Consider the following 13,895-nt stretch of genomic DNA (forward strand, 5'->3'; position numbering starts at 1 on the left):
TGCCAATAAAGGGGACACGGGTTTGTGCCCTGGTCCGGGAAGATTCCACATGCCACAGAGCGGCTGGGCCCATGAGCCGTGGCCGCTGAGCCTGCGCGTCTGGAGCCTGTGCTCCGCAACGGGAGAGGCCACAACAGTGAGAGGCCCGCATACCGCCAAAAAAAAAAACGAGCTGGAGGAATCAGGCTCCCTGACTTCAGACTATACTACACACCTACAGTAATCAAGTCAGTATGGTACTGGCACAAAAACAGAAATACAGATCAATGGAACACGATAGAAAGCCCAGAGATAAACCCACGCACATATGGTCACCTTATCTTTGATAAAGGAGGCAAGAATATACAGTGGAGAAAAGACAGCCTCTTCAGTAAGTGGTGGTGGGAAAACTGGACAGCTACATGTAAAAGTATGAGATTAGATCACTCTAACACCATACACAAAAATTAGCTCAAAATGGATTAAAGACCTAAATGTAAGGCCAGAAACTATCAAACTCTTAGAGGAAACATAGGCAGAACACTCTATGACATAAATCACAGCAAGATCCTTTTTGACCCACCTCCTAGAGAAATGGAAATAAAAACAAAAATAAACAAATGGGAACTAATGAAACTTCAAAGCTTTTGCACAGCAAAGGAAACCATAAACAAGACCAAAAGACAACCCTCAGAATGGGAGACAATATTCGCAAATGAAGCAACTGACAAAGGATTAATCTCCAAAATTTACATGCAGCTCAATAACAAAAACAAACAACCCAATCCAGAAATGGGCAGAAGACCTAAATAGACATTTCTCCAAAGAAGATATACAGACTGCCAACAAGCACATGAAAGAATGCTCAACATGATCAATCATTAGAGAAATGCAAATCAAAACTACCATGAGATATCATCTCATACCAGTCAGAATGGCCATCATCAGAAAATCTAGAAACAATAAATGCTGGAGAGAGTGTGGAGAAAAGGGAACCCTCTTGCACTGCTGGTGGGAATGTGAATTGGTACAGCCACTATGGAGAACAGTATGGAGGTTCCTTAAAAATCCACTGGTAGTTTTAAAAATCAGCTCTTAGAATCTAGAGACAGCACATGTTTGTTAGCTCCACTTGGGCATCCCTGAGAGCAGAGTTGCGGGTTCTTGTTAAGGGAGGAGATTGGAAGGAGGAATGGGGGTTGGGGGAGGGGAGCAGACACTGAGTATGTGAGAAGACAACGGGCAGCATGCCTTCTGTGTTCGTTCTCTCTCACAGTAGCTCCAGGTTTATTGCACATTCTCACAGGGGTGGCAGAACTTGTTCAAGATCTTAGAGCTAGTAAAGGGAAGAACTAAAATTTTGAATCCAGGCCCCGTGTGACTCTTGTAAAGCTTGTCACTTCTCATTCTACCTGCTTGCTTCACTGAAGGGAGGTTGGGTGGTTTTGGATGAAGCACCTTCATTTCCTAAACCTGACAGTGCTCAGCGCTTGAAATCTTATTTTAGTCAAAGCCTTATCAGTAGAACGGCATGCTGCCTCATCAGAGAACTTAGGACTCTACCGTTATAATGCTCTCCAGAGGATTCTGCTGCCACAGTTTGGAGTTGGGAGCCAGTGCTCTTGCTTCTTTTCCTATTCATATCTTTATGGCGGTAGAGTTGTTATAAACACTTCATCCAAACACTTGCTTTGCTAACTCCTTACCCCCTTCAGGGTTCTTTATATGGCATCTTCTCAGTGAGGTCTGCACGATCACCCTATTTAAGATGTAGTCCCCCCAAATTCCTTTTTCCCCTCACCCTGTTCTATTTTCTCTTTTCCGTGTACTTAATGACCTCCTAAAACTATATAATTTCTTTTTTTTGTTGTATATTTCAATTGAGACCAGGAATCTTTTCTATTTTGCTCACCGCTATATCCCTATATTCCAAGTGCCTGGAACAGTGTCAGATACGTAGTCAGTGTTCAAAAATATTTGATTGATGGCTGAATGAATGCATGAATGGAACAATGAGAGTTTCATCATTGTAATTTTGGGACTAGCCTCAAAGCAAGTTAGAATGAAATGTTCTCAGTATCTGTTCTTCCATGGGATTTGCTTTTTTTCCTCCCCTTGTAGGGCAGGAGTGGATTTGGTGAAAGAAATGCTACCTGTGGCCGAATGATCTGTGATGTGGAAATTTCAGCAAAGGAATTGATTCGTTGTAAAAGCTACCATTTGTCTGAACTTGTTCAACAGATTCTGAAAACTGAAAGGGTTGTAATCCCAATGGAAAATGTACGAAATATGTACAGGTATGATCATGGATGCTTCAGAATTTGTCTGTCTTGAAATTAACAACAGCAAGACACCAGAATCATCCTTAGGCTGGAGAGACAGGAGCCTGTGGTGTTATGAAGGGGGAGATTGTCTGTCTTCATGTCAGACTCACCATCTCCATTACTTGAGTAATTTGAATTATTTTGCTTTTTGAATTATTCTAATTTTATCATAATATCTCCCTCATTTAACACCATCTTGATGCTTCCTGAGAGCAGTTTGGAAGTTGATGTGATATTTAGGTTTCTGCCCTTAATTCATTAATTCAGAAATTGATGGAAATATTTTAGAAATATAAAATCTGAGAAGTCATTCAAATATTTGGAGATATTGCTGATTATTTCTTTTTTCCAGCCTTGTTGAGGTCAAATTGACAAATAAAAAGTGTATTTTATTTAAGGTACAACTTGATGTTTGATATACATTGTGAAATAATCCTCACAGTCAAGCTAATTAACCTATTCATCACCTCACACGATCACTATTTTTTTCTTTTCTTTTCTTTTCTTTTTTTGTGGTGAGGACACTTTAAGATTTGCCCCTCTTAGGAGATTTCAAGTATACGATACATTATTGTTAACTGTAGCCACGTTGCTGTACATTAGATTTCCAGAACTTACTCATTTTGCGTAACAAACTTTGTGCTTGATGATCTCTTAAAATTTCTCCTACCCCTCTGGCCACTCCTCGTTCTTTTCTGCCTGTTCCTCCCGAGTCCTCAGACTGCTTCTCTTTCTGACTGCACTCCCTCCCTGGTTGATCTCGTTGAGTCGCAGGAATTTCAATACCACATGGGTGCTGATGCCTCCCGCCAGCATATCTTCAGTTTAGACCTCTCTTCCCTGAATTCCAGACTCATATCTCCACCTGCCTGTTCTACTTAATGTCTGACATTAACCTCCAACTCAGCTTGTTCCAAAACTGAGCTCCTGACCTCCTCTAGGTTTCTCTTATTTTTCCAGTATCGCTGGAAACCTCCAAAGTCATCCTCAGCCCAGAACCTCTGAGGCATCTTTGATTCCTCTCTCTGACATCTTATGTTCCATGCATCAGGAAATCCTGTCAGCTCCATCTTCAAAATATGTCTTTATCTGACCACTTCTTTTCCCCTCCGTTGGACCCACCCTGGTCTAAGTCACCAAACTCTTTCTCTTGGGTCACTGGGTCTTTCTTTTTTTTTTTTTTTTTTTTGTGGTATGCGGGCCTCTCACTGTTGTGGACTCTCCCGTTGCGGAGCACAGGCTCCGGACGCGCAGGCTCAGCGGCCATGGCTCACGGGCCCAGCCGCTCCGCGGCATGTGGGATCCTCCCGGACCGGGGCACGAACCCGTGTCCCCTGCATCGGCAGGCGGACCCCCAACCCCTGCGCCACCAGGGAAGCCCTGGGTCTTTCTTATATTAGCCTCCTCACTGGTCTCCTTGCTTTTGCCCTTGACTCCTTGCTGTCTGTTCTCAACCCAGGAACCAGAGTCACTGTGCTAAAGTTAGATATGGCACTCTGCTTACAGTCTCCTAGTGACTTTCTGTTTCGTGCAGAGTAGAAACCAAAGTACTTATTTCGATTTACAAGGTCCTATACAATGGGTCTCTCTGCCGTTAGCTCTGTCCTTCTACTCTTCTCCATCATTCTCTCTGTTGCAGCCATTGGCCTCCTTCTTGGTACTAGAACTGCCAGATTTATGCTCAGCTCAGGGCCTTTGAATGTGCTGTTCTGTCTGCCTGGAATGTTCTCTCAGAGATAACCCATCCACAAGGATTGCTCTCTCACCTCCTGCAAGTTTTTGTTCTCAGTGAACTCTTTCTCAGTTCCCTAATTAAAATTTGTCTCTGCTCCTGACACTTAATATTCCCTTTGCTTCTTAGTTTTTCTTCTTAATGCTTAGTGTTATATAACATATCACATATTAAATTTTTAATTTATATTCTGTCTCCCCCATGAGGACGGGAATTTTTGTCTGTTTTGGTCACAGCCAGCATCTAGAACAATGCCTGGCACGGAGTGGGTATGTAATACGTATTTAATGGATGGATGAATGAAAAAATTTAGGGAGTTTTCAGGTTGTATCTTTGTGGGATTTTTTTGTGTATTTTAGAGAAGGGCATTGATTGGGACCAATGGTATGAATGAATTCCTAATTTCATACTGACCTTATTTTAAATTGTTTCCAAAGCTGCGGTGCCATTGCTCTGAAGTTAACTTATACCAAAAATTTTTTGTGATAGTTTATGAAGTTTTGATTATAATCAGTTTCTTTTAATTACTTGATTCTGTTTCATTCTTTCTTTTCTGTACAGTGACTCTTCTTGTCTGTTGTACCTGTTGGAACACACCTGGAAAGATGCCAGGTTCATTTTGCAGATCATGTGTGAGCTAAATGTTCTTCCATTAGCATTGCAGATCACTAACATCGCTGGGAACATTATGGTAAATTTAACATAGAAAGGGGGAAAAAGCATTTCCTGTTGGATCCAGTGTTTTCTGGGGGTAGTTGTTATATGATAATGAGTCTAAATGCATGCTTATAAAATAAGTAACCTGTATTCTGAAAGCTGGGCTTCTTTTGTAAAATGAAGAACTGCTTGGGAGAAGGGGAGGAAAGCCAGGTGCAGTATGTTGAAATTTGGACGAACATAAGGACCATCTCTGACATCTGGATGTGTCTGATTTGTGGAATGGTCCATTTGGAAGTAAAGAAATAGCGCAAGTTGTCAGTATTTTAAGCTCTTTGTCTCATTTTAACCATAGTGCTTAAAGAAACTGCTAGAAATAATTTAGCACCTTTTTTTTTTAAAGCAGCCCTTGTTATGATGAGTGATTTTTGAAGGAGGTGCTATGATTAAATCTGCCAACTGGAAGTTGCTTTTGTTTATTCTGGTTTTGAGCTCAAGTTTTTTAAAAAAAACTTCTATTTAATAGTCTAGGACGCTGATGGGTGGACGATCCGAGCGTAATGAGTTCTTGTTGCTTCATGCATTTTATGAAAACAACTATATTGTGCCTGACAAGCAGATTTTCAGAAAGCCTCAGCAAAAACCGGTGGGTCCAAAATTGTATAGTGTTTTGCTTTTTCTTATCCCCCCCTTTTATTATCTAGATAGCTGTTTTTTGGGGTTTTTTTGCTGTGATAGTATCTGCTCCCCAAATAATTAATTCCCTGTATACTCTAGACTCTGTGTCACATTTGTTTTGTTGTTTTGTGTGGTCATTTCCTTCTTTACATTTCTCTATACAGATAAAAATTATTTGTGAAATACGAAATTCTTTGAGGGAGGCATTAGGCCTCTCTGATAGGTGGCCATACCTGGAAAGCGTTTTGCCTCGTTAGCCCTACCCAAACTTAGATGCAAGTTGAACCATTTATTTCCTTGAACCCATAAGCCTTTATTTTTGTGTTGCGTTGTTTCATTTTTATATTCTAGTAGGATTAAGGTCACTACAATCAGGTTTCTGAAGTGGCCTCCATCGCATTGGAAGTAAAACTTAGCTACTGTTTTATCAGCACTGATAGTAATTGATTCAGAATGGGAGTCTAATGTTAAAATGACCCAGGTTCTTATATTTGCTTGTTTTATGCACATTATCAAAATTAGTAAAGGAAGTATTAACTTATAGGAGTTTGACATCTGCTGAGGTATTGAATGTTGGCTATTAGTAAACTACTTGGGAAAGAATTTTCACTATATGGATGTACTTATTTTAAGGTGTCCATATTAATAATGAGAATAATGATAATATCTATATAAAATATTTTGTGTTTTTACATCATGAATGTTAGAGTAATGAATTTAAGAGGACTCTTAGAATCTCAAATTTTACATAATATGAATAGTTGAATTTTTAGTGTCCATTGATTTTATTTTATTTATTTATCTTTTTAAATTAATTTATGTGTTTATTATTGGCTGCGTTGGGTCTTTGTTGCTGCACGCGGGCTTTCTCTAGTTGCGGTGAGCAGGAGCTACTCTTCATTGTGGTGCACGGGCTTCTCATTGCGGTGGCTTATATTATTGCAGAGCACGGGCTCTAGATGTGCAAGCTTCAGTAGTTGTGGTGCGTGGGCTTCTGTACTTGTGGCTCACGGGCTCTAGAGCGCAGGCCTGGAAGTTGTGGTGCACAGGCTTAGTTGCTCCATGGCATGTGGGATCTTCCTGGACCACGGCTCGAGCCTGTGTCCCCTGCATTGGCAGGCGGATCTATTCTTAACCACTGCACCACCAGGGAAGCCCTGTCCATTGATTTTAAAATGTGAAGTTCTGTGAATTCAGAAATATTTTAAAGTAGAATTTGCATACTTATCAACTCAGATATAGTGTTTGTTTCGGTAACTACCATGCTTGGCATTCATTAGGATTTATGAAAATATTACAATAACTGTCTTTCCTCAGAGGTAGGACCACTAACTAAAAGTAATGTTAGATAGAATGTTAAATAGAACTGTGTACTGCAGTTGGAAAGGTGTGGGGGGGGATCATAAACCTTCTAAATTGGTCCATTAGTTGCTGGCTGGTGAAGTTATCTTTCCATTTGATATTAGGGAGATGAAGATGAAGACATTGATGGAGATACCAATAAATACAAAAAAGGACGTAAGAAGGCAGCTTATTCTGGAGGCTTGGTATTGGACCCCAAAGTTGGTAAGGCAACGCAGTGGCTCGGTTTGCCCCTGATGCTAAGGAACTTAATGCAGAGCCAGGCTTGAGAAACGAGAAGGCCTGAGTTATGTTTTGTAGGTTAGCGAATAGGTTTCATAATGACCTTATTTTCTCATGTTCATGCGAAAATCTTGTTTGCCAGTCTAACATCGAATTAATGTGAATCTTTTGTGGGTTTTTTTTTGCTGTATTCCAAGAAAGCTTTATTTATGGACATAGAAATTTTAATTTTGTATAATTTTCACATATCATTGAAATAGTCTTTTAAAATTTTTTTCGACCATTTAAAGATATAAACACTGTTCTTAGCTCATGAGTGGTACAAAAAGGGGGTAGGTTGGAGGATTTGCTCTGTGCAGTTTGCCAACCTATTTGTCCTGTGGTAGGAGCGCCTCTGTCTCCCCCCATCTACTCTTGGGCTCTGCCTCTGCCCAGCGTGCGAGGGCCAGTGCAGTTGGACAGCAAAGTTAAAGTACAGGCAGTAACTACCAAATTGAACTTTAAGAAGAGAATAATTGTTTCCTGTAATCATGAATGGCAAATAAGATGTTTTGTGGTAAACAGAGCTAGAAAAGGTTAAAAAAATTTTTTTAAATCATCTTAACCATTTTTAAGTGTAGTTGAGTAGTGTTGTTAACTGTATTCACATTGTTGTGCAGGAATGAATGTCAATTTTATCAAGTAACTTGAACTCTTGAGTAGGAGACATTTTTGACAAAAGTAATTTTATTGTGAGTTGTAATGAGACAGATCACTCATCCTTTGGTGTTAGATAGATCTGGCCTTGAATTCTGGCTATGTGATTGGGCTGCCTGTTTTAGCCTGCGTATGCCTCAGTTTCCTCTTCTTTAAAATGATGGCAAGAAAAATACCACACAGAGATTTAAGGAATAATAGTACCAGACACAGAGTAAGCTATCAATATATGCTTGCTGTTGTTATTATTGTCTTAATTGTGGACATTTATTTTTATTCAGTTTCTTCTCAAGGTGAAGATAACTCTTTGTAAATGTCCTAGAGAAATATAGTAGCTTTCTGTTCACCCTTTGCAAGTGAAAAGGGTGGATCGTTCCACTGCTGACATTTATGTGTACATCTCTTGTCTCATCTTAGCAGTTTGTGTACAGGTAAATGGGCTGCCTGTTTTTATTCCCTGCAGGTGTGATTGTAAAAAAATGTATAACCACTCACTGGTATAGCCCATGAAACATTTGGGGAGTGGGGGTGTGGAGGGTAGGTGGGAAGGAATGCTTTCTTGAAGGAGAATTTAACAGCATTTTTTGGAAATGGACATGGTACTTGTCTAAAGTAATTGATATGGGAAGCTGTTTGCCTATAATAATGGCGTACTTTGGCGACTGCTGGGATTTCAAGGCGAGACAGTGTCTCTTCTTTCCTTTTGTGACCTGACTCTTCACTCTAATCCAAGTCATTTTTACAGAGTGGTAGTTGACTCCTTTTTTCCTTTTGTGTACCTCACAGCTCTGGATAGTATATCGTTTCATAATATGTTACTTCTAATATGGCGTTTTGCCAAATCTACTTTTTTAAAAGACTTTTTGTAACGGGGCTTTTTTCTTGCAGGTTTTTATGATAAGTTCATTTTGCTTCTGGACTTCAACAGTTTGTATCCTTCCATCATTCAGGAATTCAACATTTGTTTTACAACGGTGCAAAGAGTTGCTTCAGAGGCACAGAAAGTTACAGAGGTTTGTATTCAACTGGGAACTCTGGATATTGAGATTAAAAGTAGTGCTTATAGAAGGAAGATAACCAAAGGGCTCAGTGTTCTAGTTTTTCCTCATAAAAGATAACACTATATCCTTTTTTAGTGGTCAAAAAAGGGGGGAGGGTTGGGTAGAAGGAGACTCAGACTGGTTCTGTGTCTTTTATCTAACAGCTTTATTGAGATGTAACTCATGTACTCTGCAATTCACCCATCTAAAGTGTGCAATTTAATGGCTGGTAGTTTATTTGCAGAGTTTGCAAACCTCACTACAATCAATTTTAGGACATTTTCATTATTCCCCAAAGATACCCTATCCCTTTTAGCTGTAACCTCCCTCAATCCCTTCATCCCTTCCAGATCTAGGCAACCACTAATCCTTCTGCCTCTAGATTTGTATATTTTTGTACATTTCATATAAATGGAGTCATATGTGACCTTTTGTGTCTGGCTTATTTCATTTAGCATGTTGTTTTCAAGATTCATTCGTGTTGTAGTATGTATTAGTACTTCATTCCTTTTTATTGCTGAATATTCCATTGTAGGGATATATCTCACATTTTGTTTATTTTAAGATCAGATTGTCAATTTATGCAAAAATGCCTGCTGGGATTTTGATGGGATTGTATCAGATCTGTGGATCAGTTTGGGGAATATTGCCATCTTAACATTGTTAAGTCTTCCAGTCCATGAAAATCGAGTCTTTCCATTTATTTAGGTCTTTAATGTGTTTCAAATATGTTTTCTAGTTTTCAATGTACAAGTCTTGCATTTCTTTTATTAAATTAATTCCTAAATATTTCATTATTTTGGGTGCTATTGCAAATGGAATTGTTTTCTTAATTTCATTTTTGGATTGTTCATTGCAAGTGTATAGAAATATGACTGATTTTTTGTATATTGATCTTGTATCCTGCAACTTTGCTGAACTCATTTACTAGTTGTAATAGTTTGTGATTTCTTAGGATTTTCTATATACAGGATCATGTTGTCTGTGAACAGAGATAGTTTTATTTCTTTCTTTTCAATCTGGATGCCTTATATTTCTTTTTCTTGCTTAACTGCCCTGGCTAGAACCTCCAGTACAGTTGAATAGAAGTGGCAAGAGTAGACACCCTTGTCTTGTTCCTGACATTAGGGGAAAGCATCTAGTCTTTCACCAGTAAATATGATGTGAACTGTGGGTTTTCCATAGCTGGCCTTTATCAGTATGAGGCCATATCAGTATATCATCAGTATCAGTATTTTGTTGAGTGTTTTTTTTATCATGAAAGAGTTTTGGATTCCGTCAGCTACTGTTTCTGCGTCTATTGACTGTACGGTTTTTGTTCTTTATTCTTTTAATAGGATGTGTTATATTGATTGTAGAGCCATCCTGTGTCCCTGACATAAATCCCACTTGGCTTTGGTAGATAATGCTTTTTATATATCACTGGATTTGATGCGGTAGTATTTTGTTGAAGAGTTTCTTTCTGTATTCATAAGGGCTATTGGTGTGTAAGCTGTCTTTTCTTTCTCTTAAATTAATTTATTTTTAATTTTGGCTGCATTGGGTCTTCATTGCTGTGTGCGGGCTTTCTCTAGTTGCAGCGAGCGGGGGCTACTCTTTGTTGTGGTGCACGGGCTTCTCATTGCAGTGGCTTCTCTTGTGGCAGAGTGTGGGCTATAGACACGTGAGCTTCAGTAGTTGTGGCTTGCAGGCTCTAGAGCGGGGAGGCTCAGTAGTTGTGGCACACGGGCTTAGTTGCTCTGCGGCATGTGGGATGTTCCCGGACCAGGGCTCGAACCAGTGTCTCCTGCATTGGCAGGCGGATTCTTAACCACTGCGCCACCAGGGAAGTCCTGTAGTTGTCTTTTCTTGTTATGTTTTTGTCTGATTTTGGTCTTAGGATAATACTGGCCTCATAGAATGAGTTGGGAAGTATTCCCTCCTTTTCTGTTTCTTTGGGAGAGTTCGTGAGGGATTCACTTTAATTCTTCTTTAACTTTTGCTGGTGAAATTATCTGGTCTTAGACTTTACTTTTTTTGATTGCTAATTCAGTCTCTTGTTACAGGTTTATTCAGATTTTCTATTTCTCCTTTGGTCACTTTTGGTAGAGTCTATCTCTTTCTAGGAATTTGTCCATTTTGTGTAGGTTTTCTAATTTGTTGGCATAAAATTGTAAATAGTATTCCTTTTTAGTCACTGTTATTTCTTTAAGGTCAGTAGTGATGGTCCCCCCTTTTATTCCTGATTTTAGTAATTTGAGTCACCTTTTTTCTTTGGCAGAATAGCTAAAAGTTTATCAATTTTGTTGATTTTTTTTTTTTTTTGGCTGCGCCAGCATGTGGAATCTTAGTTCCCTGACCAGGGATCAAACCTGCGTCCCCTGCAGTGGAAGTGTGGGGTCTTAACCACTGGACCGCCAGGGAATTCCCATAAATTGTGTGGTTTTGTTTTTTTAAAGGTCAATTCCCTGGGTTCTAACCAAATTTTATTGTTCTTATTTGTCACGGCATGTGGAATCTTAGTTTCCTGACCAGGAATCGAACCCACGCCCCCGCACTGGAAGCGTGGATTCTTAACACCTGGATTGCCAGAGGAGTCCACTGTTGATCTTTTCAAAGAAGCAACTTTGGTTTCCTTGGTTTTTCTCTATTGCTTTTCTGTTCTCTATTTCATTTATTTCTGTGCTAATTTTTATTACTTCCTTTTGGTTTCTTTGGTTTGGTTTGCCCTTCTTTTTCTAGTTTCTTATGGTGGAAGGTTAGGTTATTGATTTGAGGTCTTCTCTTTTAATTTAGATATTTACAACTGTAAATTTCCCTTATAAGCAGTGCTTTAGCTTCATCCTGTAAGTTGTGATATGTCACACTTGGCCTTTTTATAGTCAATCCCCTCTTCCATCAGTCAGTCATTGATCTGACTTCTACTACCATAGCTTAATTTTGCCTGTTTGAGAACTCATATTAATGGAATAATACAGTATGTACTCTTTTTAATTAATTTATTTTATTTTATTTATTTTTTACTGCGTTGGGTCTTTGTTGCTGCGAGCGAGTTTTTCTCTAGTTGTGGAAAGCTGGGGCTACTCTTCGTTGTGGTGCGTGGGCTTCTCATTGCGGTGGCTTCTCTTGTTGCGGAGCATGGGCTCTAGGCGCACAGGCTTCAGTAGTTGTGGCTCGTGGGCTCTAGAGCACAGGCTCAGTAGTTGTGGCACATGGGCTTAGTTGCTCCGCGGCATGTGGGATCTTCCCCAGCCAGGGCTCAAACCCATGTCCCCTGCATTGGCAGGTGGATTCTTAACCACTGCGCCACCAGGGAAGCCCTGTACTGTTTTGTATCTGGCTTTTTTTGTTCAATGTAATGTTTTTGAGATTAATCCATGTTATTGCAGTATTAGTAGTTCTTTCATTTTTACTGTTAAGAAGTATTTCACCCTTACCTGTTCCCCTGAGATGAGCATATGGATTGTTTTCAGTTTGGGGCTGTTATTAATAAAACTGCTGTGAACATTCTTGTACAGATCTTTTTGTGGATGTGTGCTTTCATTTTGGGGGGGGGGGTAAATACCTAGAGAGGGAATTTGCTGGGTTGCATGGGCAGTATATGTTTAACTTGATAAGAAACTGTCAAATTGTTTTCTAAGTGGTTATACCGTTTTGCACTCTTACCAGCCATGTATGTGAATTGTTCCCCTTCTACTCCAAACACTTGCTATTTTCAGGCTTTTAAATTTTGGCTATGAAAGCATTTCTTAATGATTCTACTCATTAAACATCCTCTTCAAAAGGATCTTTTTGAATTATCTCACATGGATTTTAACTAGTGATCATTCAGTCAACAGTTTTATGTAGGGCTTAATAACTTAATGTGTGGTTCTTCGTATATAAAGCTTATACAATTGATTGTCAGTAGGGAATTTGATTAGATTTGGTTCTCCAGCAGTAAAAGATGTAAATTAACCTATTATCTCTGTATGTTTTTCTCTGCTTCTTTGTACATGGGGCAGAAGACATCTGTTTGCCCTCTAGCTCCTGAATTTACATGTCTTTTGGTTCCAGCCACATGCTTGGGGGCTGTTTTTCAGTCCCAATTCCATATTCCCAGAAGAGAGAATCTTAGAGGCTTGCCTAAGTTGTTGAACACACTCATCCATCAGCCATGACCACAGGAGTGTGTTCACCCAGTACAAATACGTCTGCTGAGGATGGGCCCTTCTGTGGGACTAGAGGATAATTTTACAGAGTAGGTATTGAGTAGACATCCCCACAAGGTAGTGAATACATTCGGTTAATAATATTCTTTGGACTTTGTCCTGCTGCTGTGTCAGTATTAGGATGATTATCATTATCCAGCGCCAACCCCCCCCCCACCAACCCTGCCCCCCGCCACCAGTTTGTTTATTTGAGCTTTCCAGTTTGGATTTTGGATATGAAAACATTTCAGAGTTGGAAGGGACCTTAGAGGTCATCTAAAAAATACTATACATGTAGCAGTTTATGGGTTCCATATCATTTTCCTGTGCAGTGCCTCAAGTCTTGAGAACAGCTAGTGCTGGTGGAGCCAGGCCTGGACTGTAAATTTCCTGACTCCAGATCCTTTCCGTTTACTTTTTATTGCACCTCCATAGTTGCTGTAAATAAATTGGAATGTGTACCAAGATCTCTTCAATAGGTTTGCTGTCATCATCTGCTCTATTGGAAAACAATAATAGTCCCTGTTACTATTGTGAGATTGTTCATTTGAAGTTATTGATCTTTATAAAATCAGACACTTTGTAAAGACTGGGTTATCAAATGGCATTGACTTGACATACTTTAAGCCAAGAGGTTTATTTTTAATTTTGAACCTTTGAAAGGGCAAATGTGCCTGGCTTTTCTTGGCAGCCTGTTAATAGAATTAATGGAGCCTTGAGAAAAATGGTCTAATGCTTTCCCTGCATTTTCCTGCTGTAAATTTTAATATAAGAAGACTGCTGGTTGCTTTCTTAAAATGTTGCTGTTTTACTGATTGCAAAGCAATTTGTAGACAAAAGGTACTACATAAATACTAAGAAATATACATGTATTAATTTTTAGAAATGTCGTGGCCTATTAAAATATGGGCTCCAAATTCCTAAAAGAAACCTGCTGATTTAGGATTTATTTTTATTTTATTTTTTTTAAATACTCTGACTTCACTCATCAATTACATTTTTTTTTATTAATTAATTAATTTATTTTTGGCTGTGT

General features: G+C 39.2%; 1 protein-coding gene across 1 annotated transcript in view; it reads left to right on the top strand.

Moving 5' to 3' along the window:
• The window catches only part of POLA1 (DNA polymerase alpha 1, catalytic subunit), a 306,776-nt gene that overhangs the window by 52,507 nt on the left and 240,374 nt on the right, over window positions 1-13,895 (top strand). The window contains exons 20-24 of the mRNA XM_082681638.1: window positions 2,101-2,276; window positions 4,597-4,726; window positions 5,219-5,338; window positions 6,837-6,936; window positions 8,539-8,663. Coding sequence (XP_082537764.1) covers window positions 2,101-2,276; window positions 4,597-4,726; window positions 5,219-5,338; window positions 6,837-6,936; window positions 8,539-8,663 — 651 coding nt within the window. The remainder of the gene's footprint in view (window positions 1-2,100; window positions 2,277-4,596; window positions 4,727-5,218; window positions 5,339-6,836; window positions 6,937-8,538; window positions 8,664-13,895) is intronic.

This window comes from Grampus griseus (assembly GCF_964374135.1).
Source record: "Grampus griseus genome assembly, chromosome: X".
Taxonomy (NCBI): Eukaryota; Metazoa; Chordata; class Mammalia; order Artiodactyla; family Delphinidae; genus Grampus; species Grampus griseus.